Source organism: Tiliqua scincoides, chromosome 1, assembly GCF_035046505.1.
Source record: "Tiliqua scincoides isolate rTilSci1 chromosome 1, rTilSci1.hap2, whole genome shotgun sequence".
NCBI lineage: Eukaryota > Metazoa > Chordata > Lepidosauria > Squamata > Scincidae > Tiliqua > Tiliqua scincoides.
In genome coordinates this window covers 33695738-33709760 of record NC_089821.1, presented here as the reverse complement: position 1 = coordinate 33709760, position 14023 = coordinate 33695738, and the positions used below count along the sequence as shown (strand labels likewise).

Sequence of the window (14023 nt, the reverse complement as noted above, 5' to 3'; positions counted from 1 at the left end):
TAGAAGCACTGCATACTTACAGTTGCTTATTGTTTATTATTTTAAAGCATGCTTCATAGTGCTAAGTTAACATGTTTCCATGCATCGCAAATTGGCACAGTTATATTAATCTTATCAGATAAAGTTCAAATAGCTCTGAAGGGCATCAAGTTAATTACTCAAATGTACATGGCCTGAACTGAATCCCAGTTATACTAATGTTTGCCTAGCTGAACCAGAACTGGAACTAAACCAACAAATTTATATGTTCCGCTCCCAACTTCAACTAGGTATGAATGAATGAATGAACGAATGAGGGACACTTGAAGCAAGAAGACTAACCTTTTACCCTGTCTCCTTTATGCAAGTGAATCTCCCCTTCTCCTTGAGGCTGATATGGCTTCACGACAATAAACAGTCTTCCAGGTACAGCGCTGTAAAGTTTGCGTTTTGGACCCTGATAATCCAAGGCAGGTATAATATCCTTGTTGGCACTGGGGTTATAACTGGCACTGGAGGAAGAGGGAGAGAAAAGTGAAGCGGTGTTAGCTTACCTTTCGAACCAGGCATTGTTTGTTTTTTACCTGATCAAATGGAGTCATACCAACTACTGCTGATTAAGTGCCACCTGTCTGCAAGTCTAGTCAATCCTCTTTAACCTTCAAATACATTTCTAAGTGGAAAAGTTCAGTTAATAATAATAATTTTTTTTCACTGAAAAAACACTGAAAATTTTTTTTCACTGAAGGCAGTAACTGGCTCCAGATTTCCAATCCATTAGTTATATAGAATGACACACACATGGTACAATTAAGATGCATGTACAGTAGCAAACAGTTAAGCCTGTGTTTAAAGTATTGTGGGAAGCAAAGCTGAATGCCCAGACTGAGATAAACATTAATTAACATTCCTATTTTCCAGAAATTTATTATTTGAAGAATTTATATCCCGCCTTTCTCCCACACTCAAGGGGATTCAAGGCAGCTTACAACATAACCAGTATTAATAGATTAAAACAATACTAAAAACATTTAAGCATTAACCAGAAAATGTATCTATGGTTTTCTGGAACTAACAACCCAATCCTATCAAGGGTTTGGCCAGAGCATGCAGTGGTGCTGATGCTGTATGCTTTGTGCCAGCCAGGGGCCATGCAGCAGCACCGAGATGAGTAAAGAACTTTTATACTTACCTACCCCACCACACTATGATCCCCAGTCAGACTACTTGGATCCACATCAGTTCTTTTGCTGGCATAAATCCCAGTAGGTCCAAGGGGGTATGTTGGGCCTAGGCCAGGGGCATAGGATATTAGCAACTTTGCTGCCACGCTGCCCCACTCTCAACTTGACTCTGGCCTGGTTCAATCCCTGTCCAGATTGTCCCCCAGATCACCCCCTCCACTAACCTACCTGCTCCAGTAGAGGCTCCATACTCCGTTGGAATGCAGATAAGGCCACCAGCCATTTGCACTGACAGCCCTGGCCTGCGTGCTATTGCAGCTGTGACAGCAGCCCAGGCTTTGTGCTACAGAGCTCAAGTTCTTCAGCATGAGGCCCAGATATGATTGGGCCATAAGTATGTCACTTGTCATAGTGGCAGCCACAATTCTTACCAACTACGGTAATTATTAGCAGAGTCACAGAACCTGAACTTCTTAGGGTTACTATATCCAATATAACTTTTATGAAGAAAATGTGTTTTCCATTATAATGTGAGAAACTAACCACACCAGGAATGTACATTTTAAAAAAAATCATTCCTTAATTTTATAGTTTCCATTCTATTTATCTGCACTGCTGGGAAACTTTATTTCCAGATTTTTTTTTAATAAGTTTGTGAATCCCAGTAGGCAAAGGCCTAATGTCTATTTTCAATTACATACCAGAAAGCAGCAGGTGTCAGTATTTGGAATATGCTGATTACATAGCCTAACAGCCGCAATTTATGTGCAGTCATTATACCGTTCATCTAGAGACTGAACAAATCTAGTACAACATTTGGACCCATCTTCCTGATAAATTATCACAGTTTATTTACTGTAATTATAACTTGCACAGGAGGGGACTTTAAAAAGTGTTTGCATAAATTCAATATGCAACTCCTAGAGAATTCCAAAAAGCATTCGGTGCCTTTGCTTGGGTGGGGGCGGGGGCTTTTTGAACATTCTAACCATAAATATTATTATGCACAAAATTGCTCTGATGTTTTTCAGCAAAGGAGTATGTCTGGAACACATTTGACTACATTTGCAGGTGTTAATAGAAATTTCAAAAAAAAATCAAAAGACTCAAGGACTGCAGAAAAGAGGCTGATAATTAAAAAAGGAAATAATTAATCAAAGTGCTATGGACCAGAATGAAAGGGCAAACACACACAGAAACAGAGGACTGAAATAATTGATTAGAGCAGGGGTGCCCAAACCCCGGCCCAGGGGCCATTTGCAGTCCTCAGGGGCTCCCAATCCGGCCCGCAGGGAGCCTCCAGTCTCCAATGAGTCTCTGGCGTCTGGAAACTTGCTGGAGCCCACACTGGCCTGACGCAACTGCTCTCAGCATGAGAGCGATTGTTTTGACCTCTTGTGTGAGCTGTGGGACGAGAGCTCCCTCCACTGTTTGCTGTTCCACAACTGCGATGCAGCATTGGCAGTGAAGGAAATGCCATCCTTGCTTTGTGCAAGGCCTTTTATAGGCCTTGAGCTATTGAAAGACCTTCACTAATTCATATAAGTTCCATCTCTAATATACTCATTTAAGTAAATTTGAAATGTAAATTAATTCTTTTTTTCCCAGCCCCGACACGGTGTCAGAGAGATGATGTGCCCTCCTGCCAAAAAGTCTGGACATCCCTGGATTACAGCAGAGCATTGATGATGATATGCTTAGGAATAATTAGGCAGTGAACTGAATGCGGGGTCCTGGGTACTACCCCTGCAGTAAAAAAGATCATACAATGGAGATAATAAGCCACATGGCATGGCTGCCTGAATAGGAACTGTAATAGTTGTTTTTGTCACATTTACATAGATGTAATTTTGCAGACCTGTCACCACTGGCATGCACTTTATTAATAAGCATTTTGTTCAAAAGGCTCTATGTCCTGAATGACTTTAAATATAAAGTAAGAATGAACTATTAACTGGCTGCAGCAAGCCAGGGCTGTTCAAACTGGGGCATCGTGACACCCCAGCCTGTGGGCCCTGGACTCTGTCCTTTAAGGGGCGGGGGCAGCCTGGAGGCAGGGAGAGGCAGCAGCACGATCCCCAGGATCGCACCACTCAGGGGGCTTCAGGAGCTTGGGTGCACTTACCCAAGCCTCCTGCAGCCTCCCCGGAGTGCGGGGAGCCTGGTGCAACCTTTGGTAGGGCTCCCCGCAGCAGTGAAAGTAAAAGAGGAGCAATCACACCCCGCCTCCGCTAAAGCGCGATTGTTCCGCTTTTACTTTCACTGCTGCGGGAGCCCTGCCAAAGGTCGCACAGGGCTCCCCACACTCCGGGGAGGCTGCAGGAGACTTGAGTAAGTACACCCAAGCTCCTGCAGCTCCCTGAGTGGCACGATCTTAGGGATTGTGCCGCTGCCTTCCACCCGCCCCCGCTGCCTCCCCCCCGCCCCTGCAAACACTTCCAGTGGCTCAAACTCTCCCTGAGAGTTTGAAAACCACTGGTGTAGGCTCTTCTTAATTGGGATAGGCTCTCCTACGTTTCATTCCCCATATGTGACTTCGGATTAAGCCACACATAATTCTCTTGCTTTGCCCATACACCCCCAATAACCATGCAAGACAAATCCTTGGGAGAAATGGGCCACTTTTTCTGCAGAAAGTTACAGAGAGAAAAAACTTGCAGCAAGCCCAGAGCCATCACTATAGGCGCTGCTGCCCAGAACAGTGATGTCACAACATCACAACATTGTGAAATCACTTATGGGTTAAGCTTCTGAGAAGGAGGCACTGGAGGTGATAGCAGCCCTATAATCCAGCTGTTCAATGAGAACCTTCGAAAGAGAAGGAACATGGGCAGTGGCTGGACCATGGAGCCACCGAAACATGAGGAGGAAGAGGTCCAATGATCAAGCCACCCCTGTTCCTTCTAGTAGTTCCCCCCTTCAAGTGGCACCCAGGACACCTGCCTACAAGTGCTTAGATATGCCTCTGAGAAGGTAAAATACTGAGGCCCCAATGTTAACCAGTGCACGTCAGCTTATGGCTGATGTGCACTGTCGCAAACGTGCCGTAAGACATGTCTGCGAGGCACTAGCGCCGATGCAGCACTGGTGCTAGCTCAGCTCTGGCCAGCACTGGGCTAGTGCCAGTGGATCACCAGTGCTCCGGCACTCAGCAGTCGCATGGACTGTTGAGCGGTGGAGAGTTAGGTAGGGGCATGGAGGGAGGCGGGGAGGAGGCATTCTGAGGTGGAGCGATGAAGGTGAGGGAAGGAAGAGGACAGGAAGGGGAGGGAATGGGGCAGGAGAGAGTCGGTGGAGCTTTGCTACTGGCCTGACATGGAGGCTCTTGATTCTATGGCGACCCAACTCCCTTTCCCCTAAAGCAGGGGTCTCCAAACCCAGGCCCGGGGGCCAAATGCGGCCCGTGGAGAGCTTCTGTCCGGTCCACGACCAGCCTCTGATCCCCTGAGAGCCTCTGGCCCAGTTGACCAAACACAACCAGAGTTGTGCTTGTGGGGTAGGGAAATGGGGGTCCATTTAAGTGTGTGTGCTTTATTTCTTGGGCTGTGTTGCTGCTTGGAGAAATCCTGGACATTTGAGCCCATTCATTCATTCATTTCAGTCATTCATCTAAGTTCCATCTCTAATGTATTTATTTAAATTTTATATTTAATTTTGTTTTCTGGCCCTTGACACCGTGCCAGATATTTGATGTGGCCCTTTGGCCGAAAGGTTTAGAGAGCCCTACCCTAAAGAGCCGTTGGCACTGCCCAGATAGCGCTTAGGTTGCCGTAGCAGCTGTTTTCGGCACCATGGCAGCCCCACGTGCCAGGTAGCTCAGGATTGGGATGCCCGCCTTCTTCTCCTTTAAATGCAGGGAGACAGCTTGGGAGACAGCAGTTGATTGTCTATTCCCCAGGATGGGCATTCCCACCTGGACTCAAAGCTGCATCCCATCCCCAGACAATTTGTGCTTCTTGACACCAACCCCATGTGGTCGAGGCAGCTTAACCACACAAGCTGTCGCCACTGCTCCCAACCCAACAATTCTGATTTATTAACATCTTTTCACATTCCCAGATGTGGCATATTTACACAGGCTCTACCCTATTACAATATGACAGTGATATCACATATTACAATATGACAGTGGTTCTCAAACTTTTAGCACTGGAACCCACTTTTTAGAATAAGAATCCATCAGGACCCACCGGAAGTGATGTCATGACTGCAAGTGACATCATCAACAGGAAGAGTTTTAACAATCCTAGGCTGAAACCCTATTCACACTTACCCAGGAGTAAGTTCCATTTACTATCACTGTTAAAAGCATATACAGAGTAGCCTGTTAAACGTACAGATGTGTAACATTTCCCCAAATGTAGTCACATACCAAGGTAGTATCAAGTCTAACATATTTTAAATAAAATATTGAAATGAATGGGGACCCAACTGAAATTGGTTCGCAACCCACCTAGTGGGTTGTGACCCACAGTTTGAGAAACACTGCAATATGATATATTTTCTCAACTGTGGGAATCTTGGCTTTCCCTTTCGTCTAACTGATATCTAAAATGGCCAAGAAGGTATACAGTATTCCAACCACATACAACAGTAGGTATGCAAGTTACCACCTCACCCCACCCCTATATATTTATAAGGCTAAGTGTAGGTGTGACATTATGTGTTGGCAGCACCAACTGCCTTGTGAAGTAGAAGTTGAAAAGAAGAAGGAAAAGCAAGCAAGGTGAAGTTTACTTGCTTGCATTATCACCTCCATCTGCTAGTACCTTTTAAGCTCAATTGTGCCCCTCCTCACCAGAGGAGGAGAGGAATGCTCCCACTTTTATTTTTGTTTTCTACTAATATGTACAAAATTTACTAATATGTAAACTGCCTTGAACACCTCCCAATAGAGAAAGGAGAAATAAGTATCTTGAACAACAAACTGCCTTAACAGCTATTCCTCAGAAAGCCATTCCCAACTTGAAGAACAACTCTTGGTGTGGTGTCTTGGGACCCAATCCTATCCTTCTCTCACCTCCACTAGTGCAGCCATGCCAAAAACAGGAGCACTGTATCCAGACAGGCAAGCAGATCAGGATGCTTGGGAGGGGAAAGAAGATTTAAATCCCTTTACACCTTCATAAGCCTCCTGCTCCACAATGGGTCTCCTCGCACCTGTGCCAGACTGGTGCAAGTCTGAGGCAAGAAAGGGAGAAGGGAGGCTGCCCACAGAGGGGATAGGAGCTGATGTGCACCATCACCATCAGATCCATCCCTACCTCAGCCTCCCTGCCCCATTGTTCCACCCAGTTTTGCCCCTCTTCACTCCTTTAAAAAACACTTGAGAAAACTCAGAAAAGCTTTACAGCCCAATCCTGAGCTGCCCGGAGCGCCCAGGCTTGGCGTCACCGAAAAGGACTGCTGCCAAATCCTGTGCCTCCCGCACTACTGCGGGAGGCACCTTGGGAGAAGGGAATGTTTGTTCCTTCCCCTGAGTAAGGTAAGCAGCCTCGCAATGGGCTATTCACTTTACCATGAGTAAAGGCGCTCATGTAGGGCGTGCAGCCCTACACAAGCGTCCTGGATCCTGAGGAGCTCAGGTCCACGGATCCTCCTCCCCCCTCCCCGGAATGCCTCCCCCACACCCCTGTCCACACCCGCGCCTCCCGTTCCACAGCCCGATGGTCCAGGAGACTGCCAAGCCGTGGAACTTGGGCCACCGCCTAGCGCTAGCCCAGCAGCAGCGAGCGCTAGGCTAGCACCAGCAGGAGCCCAGCAGTGAGCCCTGCAAATGTGCCATAACTGTGGCTAGCGGCACAGAGCTGTGCCGCCGACCACAGGATTGGGCTCTAAAAAAATGGCATTTGAGGTGAGTTGATTGCATCCATTACTGGAATCACATAGCACTGAAAACATGCCATGTTTATGTAACTACATGATATCCCTAGTTACATCCCCAGACTTTGGGAAATGGAACCATAATCAGTTCACCTGATTTCTAAGAGCCACACTAGTGGCTTGAAAGGCAATCCTAAAAAACCGAATGTCAGCTGTCATGTATGACACTAAACAGGGGGCTGTGAATGGATTGGACCAGGCTGCAAAGGAAAAATAAATATAGCTTTTGCTAGGAGGAATAATATGGCGAGGTTTCAAAGCATCAAAATGTCATGGAGCTATTCAGAGACTGATAGTCAATCCTATGCATGTCTACTCAGAAGTACATCCCATTATAGTTAGTATAGCTTATTCCAAGGTAATTGCGGATATGATTGCAGCCTGAACATCTCCACATCCTTCTTCTCACCCTGGAATCTTCCCCAACAGCCAACGAACAACTGCCTTTACCCTTCTTCTATTTATTTATTTATTTATATTTGCCTTTTAAAGGGAGGTATTGAGGTGAGGTGAGAGAAGGGGAAGGGGAAGGAGACAAGAGATGAGATTTATTTTAATTCACACTTGTATTTGTAACCAGCATTTTTAAAACCTCAACACAAACTAAATGTACAAAACCAGAGAAATGCTGACAAAAGCATTTTCACCTGATGTGCCGGTGCTGTTGCTGGCGCTTTGCATCCTCTCCTAACCTATTTAATGATGGTGAGCGACTACGAGAGGACGACGTGTAGCTCCCCACAGTTTTCACAGTTCCATTAGGATTATTCTGCATCTGTTGGAGTAAGTGAGGCGAAAGGCTACGGTGTGAAGAAGCTAAAGAGGAGGCTGACCAATCAGGAAGGTTGACGTTCAGATTGTTATCGCTATTGGACCGAAGCAAGACACGAGGTGCTGTCAAGGTGCTCGGGGGCCTCCGTCTTCTATTTGAGTATGTAGGAGCCTCTCTGAATGGCACTGGATGAAAAGGGAAGAGGAAAACAAAATGATACTCTGATTAAAAAATATCTAATTTATCAGCCCACAAAAAAGATTTACTAAAATATACTGCCCTTTTTCATTCTTAATATGTGAAAGAGAGAGAAATTCTGCCTTGGCTGATTGTCTAATCAAGATGAGCACTAGAATTATATTTCAACTGCAATTAACATTAAAGATAATTTTCATATGAATACACTTAAAAAAAAAAAAAGATTAATAAGCGATAAAGTTTCACATTACTGGAAACCTGAGCAATTTTCATTTTTATATCTATATATGATCTTACTGTAAGATTCCAGAACTGAAGATTGACATTCACCCATGAATGCTGACAGGATGCTGATGGCTGGCATTCCCAAGTGTCAAAAATGTGTCCAATAAATGTGGACAATCTTCCCAAAACATATACTGAGTATTTTTAGTATGATAAAAGCAGACCATTTTTGCATGTTAAAACTAAAAACTTTCTCCCTTTTTTCTACCTTCTTCTAACACAACTTTAAAGATTTGTACTTCCCTAAACATGTAGCAGTCGTAGGAAAATGCTTTCTTCCAGAATGGTGACTCCACATGGGACCACAACATTTAGAAATTGTTATACTCCACTGCTTCACCTGAATCACAGAATCTCTCTATGCAGGGCTGCATCAGATACTGACCAGGTCAGGCACTGGCAGAGCACCTCCACCTATCAGAGATCTACCTGGTCAGAATGATCTTCAGTACTGACAGCAGTAAATTCCAATGTGCAATCATGGAGTGAAAGGGAGCCATGGTAGGCCCAGAATATAACATTGCTCCAGAGCTCCCTGAGGCCTGGCCCTGGCACTGCCAGCAACAGCCATGTAATCTGAGAGAATGTTGTGTTACTTGTAATTATTTTTCCTGAACTGTTTTATTTTTCTTGGTAATATGTACACGTATGTAAACATGGTTTGGACAAACTCCGGAAGTTAGTGGTAGACAGGTGGGCCTGTCGTGCTGTGGTCCATAGGGTCATGAAGAGTCGGACATTACTTAACAACTGAACAACAACAATGTAATGATGGACTATACACCTTTGATGCCTAGCAGTATCACGCAAGCCAAATCTGCGGGCCCTTGCCAACTCATGAGCATTGCATTCTGGACTATCATTGGACAATTACTGCTATTAAAAGGAGGGGTGAAAGGCTGTCCAAGCATTGGGGATAAAGGCATTTGCCGACATCCCTCAGCACCCAATGCAGGGGGCTGCTTGTACCACAGTTCTGCCTTGAGTGACTGGAGAGAGTTCTGATGCATATAGCATAAATTAGAGCTGTACCAGTTCAAAGTGCTTCTGCAAAAGAGTGTCCTGCATTTGTGCTGTTTCACCTGATCTTATTACCTGAACCTGCAAGGCATTATGTAAGTGCAGCACCTCAAAGAACTTTAGGTTAGAAGCCTTCATGTCAATTACCAGTAAATATAATTAATTGACTGCCAAGGAAAATCCCCATTTCCCGTATCCAGAGATTATAAAAACTTTTGAAGCTGCAAGTCTAACAATTATGTTGTTTGTCCACTCGTGTCACTACTGTAACCCCGTCTCCCATTTCCTATTCTGAGGATGCCTCAAGGAAAAACTCCCACTAACCAAAATCCTGTTCCACATGGGCTTTGCTGTGCTCTGTGTAGAAAGGCTGGTCACTCTAAAGAAGCAAGTGTTGGGTACCCATGTCTGGAGACAGAGAAGGGTAAAACTATCCCATTTTCATACTTTACTAGTAATTGGACTAGAAAGCACAGCTTTCTATCTGCTATGGAAGCACTTTAACAATTTTACTACTTTCACTAGCAAAAGAACCAATAAGATATGTAAGAGCATAACAAGAGTGCTGCTGGATCAGGGCAAAGGCCTGTCTCCTCTACCCTCCTATTTCCCAGCCAACCAGTTGTCTCTGGGAGGCCCACAAGCAGTTGCCCACAAGCGCCATGTTGCTGAGGGCCCTGGGCAGGGCTGGCCCATCCATTAGACCAACTGAAGCAGTAGCTTCACACAGCAGATTGGTATAGCGCACCCAGGTCTGTCCAGCTACTTGCTCCCGCTGTTCCTTTTCCTCCTTCCACTCCCTGGATCAGGAAAGGAAGAGGGGACAGAGAGAAAGAGGAAATGTGGATGGAAGGAATGTGCTGAGCAAGAATATTGGAGAATGGAAGGAGCAGAGGATGGAAGATCATCGGGTAAGGGGGGGCATCTGGCATGCTGCCTCACGTGTTGGTATCTCTTGAACAAGCCCTAGTCCTGGGATAATGCCTTGCGAACTGGGCAAAGAGGTGCTTTAAAAAGCGGTGCTTCTCTTTACATTGAGCAGGGCTACTGAGCAAGCATATTATGCTTAGTATAAAGTATAAAGCCTATAGTATAAAGCAAGTGTATACTTTATATAGTATAATAAAGCAAGTGTGTACTTGCTTTCTATTGAGCAAGTATTCACCACAGCATGCTTTCTTTTCCAGAGGCTGTTTGCTAGTTTTTCTTCTGCAACATTTTAGACAGTGAGGAAAGTATGTATGTATTTGTTTATTTATTTATTTAGCTAGATAAACCAGTTTGTGAACTGCAATACATAAATATTCTTAATAACAGTTAACCCCCCCTCACTGACTAATCCTGAACCCTCCCAGAGCCAGCGCTGGGCCCTTGCACCAGCGCTGGGTAATGTAAAGGTGATGCAAAGCATGTTTACAGCACTGGGAGAGTAGGGAGCACTGGTGCTGGGCCTGCGCCAGTCAGGTGCCAGGCTCAGCACCAGCAGGAGGAGGATATATCACCGCTAGGGGTAAGTGAAACTACTGGGCAGCAGTGCAGCCTCTGGGGGGAGAACAGAACAAGGGTGGGGCGGGGAACAGTGTTGGGAGTGGGGTAGGACCAACGGAGCTCTGCTCCGCCACATCCTGAACTCCGTATCAGGCTGAAAAGCTCAACACAGGGTCTTTCAAGTATGTGCTCGCAAAATAGCTGGCACAGACTTGAGATGCCCAATTGCAGGGCTTGAGGCTTTCCCCAAGGAGACTTCCAGTGGCTTCCTGGTGCCTGCTGGATACAGCAGTAGCTATCTGGCATCACTGCTCCAGCGGGCACTGGGAAGCTTAGGATCTCTGAGGGCACTCTGGCAGCTAACACTGCGATAAGTAGAGATGCCTGGGGTCAGAGCAGCCAAGTGGGTCCTCTGAGAACTGTGGCCCCTCAGCTTGTACCCAATCTGTTCAAACCCTGATGTTACTGCTGACAGAAAGTTTGGTACCTGTTCCTGCCCTCACATTCCCACAAAACAATAAGGTCTAGGCCAGCGATTTTCAACCATTGTGCCATAGCACACTGATGCGCTGTGGCTGGTCCACAGATGTGCTGCAGGACTTTGGGGAGGGACTAGGGCAATTGGGGAATTTGAGCCCTCTACCAGCAGCACATGCCTTGTCAATGGTAAAAAAAAATGTATTGACAATTTTAGCACCTTGTCAGTGTGCCATGAGATGAAAAAGACTGAAAATCGCTGCTCTAGACAAAAAGAAGCCTTGCACAACCCCAAATTAGATATCTGGTGGGATAGACATGTGAAGAAGATACCTGAAGTCCATGTGAACTATTTCTCCATGCTACTCTCCATCAGTCAACATAGTGAGAGGTTTCCGAATAAAGCCTGTGGCTGCTATTGCCTGTTGGGCCTCAAGAGTAGAAGTGGCTAGTTGCTGTGACAAGTGTCACCAGAAAAAGTTTTTTCAAAGCATAAATCTGATACATGGGGCACCAAAACAATGCCTCCTCAAGTAACTGTAGTGAGTACATAAACTGTGGTGATTCTCCTCTCCTAACATAGCTGACATTTGTGCATATGCTAAACCTAATCTGAATGCAGAAACTTGTTTGTGTATGTGGTCTGCTGTTATTGAACAGGGGAAAGTAGGTGCAATTCATATCCCAATGAAATCAATGTCAACATTCTAATTAACTCAATAGATCTAAAAGATGTTCACTAGCTGGAACAGAACTACTGAAATAAAATGCAGAACATAAATTTTTCCTATTTCAGAATGACTGCAGCTAGTTACATACTACCTTAAGCCAACACACAAATATATTACAGTGATGAAGAAAGTGACAAACGCTAAAGAAGAAGAGAAGATAAAGGAAGTGAAAAACAATCATTATGTTGACTTCAATTCTACATTATTATTATTATTATTATTATTATTATTATTATTATTATTATTATTATTAACAGTATTTATCTGTTAATTATCTGTTAACAAGATCTGTTAAATCTGTTAAAAAGATTTAACAAGATTAAATGTTTTAACCATTTAATAAATCAAGAGGAATCATATAAAAGCAAAGTTATATTTGTAACTTGGTTGATATATTTGCATAATCATATTCATGTATAAATTTATAGGCCTAGTAAGCCAAAAAATAGGTACAAATGTGAACAAAAAAAATGTGTTTCCAAATTCCTAATGTAAGGGCCCAAATGATGATTATTAAGAAAAAAACATACATTTTCACGCTGCATGTTTGTGTACTTTATATTTTAAAGTACCATTCCATGTACTTTTTAACTGATAACGTTTTTGATCCATCATGTGATTTATCCATTCTACACTGTATATTTCATGAAAGATCGTATGAGGTATACTACCCTTTTGAACATACTGCTTTAATAATTACAAAGAAGAGAGGATGTAGATAAATTGTTCATCAACAAATACAGCATGCTGATAAATAAAAATGTAGTAGAGAAGAGCATAAGCTACATTCATATAGATTTGCTTGGCAAAATTAAGATCTGACAAAATTGTGTTCAACAGTTTCAGGGGAAGGCCCGCATAATGTATGGATTCATATTACTGTTGACATTTTAAAATCTGTGTGATAGAACCCTCATCCTCTGAAGGTTAATTCTGCCTTACATGAAGTTTCCACTGATGTACTGGACCTCAAAAAATTTAACTCACAATACTTATATTTAATATGATTCAGTCCCACTGAAGAAACTCAGCTTCATTACAAAGCAAACAAACAAGACCAAAATGGCTTTAAACCAAGTGCACCAATTTAACTTGACTGTAGATTGTACATGTGACCTCCACGTAAACACTCCCAAATTTCAGGATTACCAGAACCTAGTCAAAGTAATTTCTATATATTTTATAAAATCTTATATCCCCTTTCCTCGCCATATGGCACATGTAAACAGCTTTTAATTATTCTTACTGGTTGAAATTTCATTTGACATTCACAAAGTGTGGCTTCAAAGACTCTATTAAAGCACCATTACTTTTTTCAATGGAAAGTGCCAATGGTACGCAGATTATATGGGAAATTGGTGACACAGACGAGCATCTTCCCCTGCACAACTGCTTTCTCGCTTATCTCCCATGTCAGTTTGAATACTGCAAAATGGGTAGACACTTCCTATTTGCTTCCTACATGTACTATTTATTTTATGTTCACAGTATAACTGTAGCACAAAATTATTTAACGTGCATGCTTGCAGTTCTACTGAATTAATTTTCCTTTTCCCATGCAATTATTTTCCAAAATTAACTACACCTACAAATGCTGTTCAGCTGAAGAGATGTAAGAAGAATTAGCAGCATGCCTCTAAGAAATTATCACTCCTTGTGAATTAAATAATAGTTTCCCACAATCGACTGGGATATTTTTTGTCAAACTGAATGCATATGAAACAAACATTCATGAGCACTCAGTAATAAAACAACCTGAGAAAAATCCTTATGCTTACTCAAATACATCTATTAGAAAACAACAGAGCTTTTTTTGTAAACGGAATGAGGCGTCTGTAAGATAAGCTAAAATGAATAAGTCATAAGCAAGCTCTTATTAATAAGTTGACTGAAAGGACAGCCTTACATAAAGGAATTCTGGAAAAGATAAGCAAGAAACTTAGTATAATTATAGAGTAACTAAGCAGATCATATTAAGCATGCAGAAGGAAATAGCAGTTTTCAAG

General features: G+C 43.4%; 1 protein-coding gene across 2 annotated transcripts in view; it reads right to left on the bottom strand.

The window, feature by feature from the left end:
* The window catches only part of SHANK2 (SH3 and multiple ankyrin repeat domains 2), a 434329-nt gene that overhangs the window by 304143 nt on the left and 116163 nt on the right, over positions 1-14023 (bottom strand). For both annotated transcript variants that reach the window (XM_066632040.1, XM_066632049.1), the window contains 2 exons: positions 7694-8003; positions 322-491 (listed from right to left, as the gene is read on the bottom strand). In XM_066632040.1, coding sequence (XP_066488137.1) covers positions 322-491; positions 7694-8003 — 480 coding nt within the window. The remainder of the gene's footprint in view (positions 1-321; positions 492-7693; positions 8004-14023) is intronic.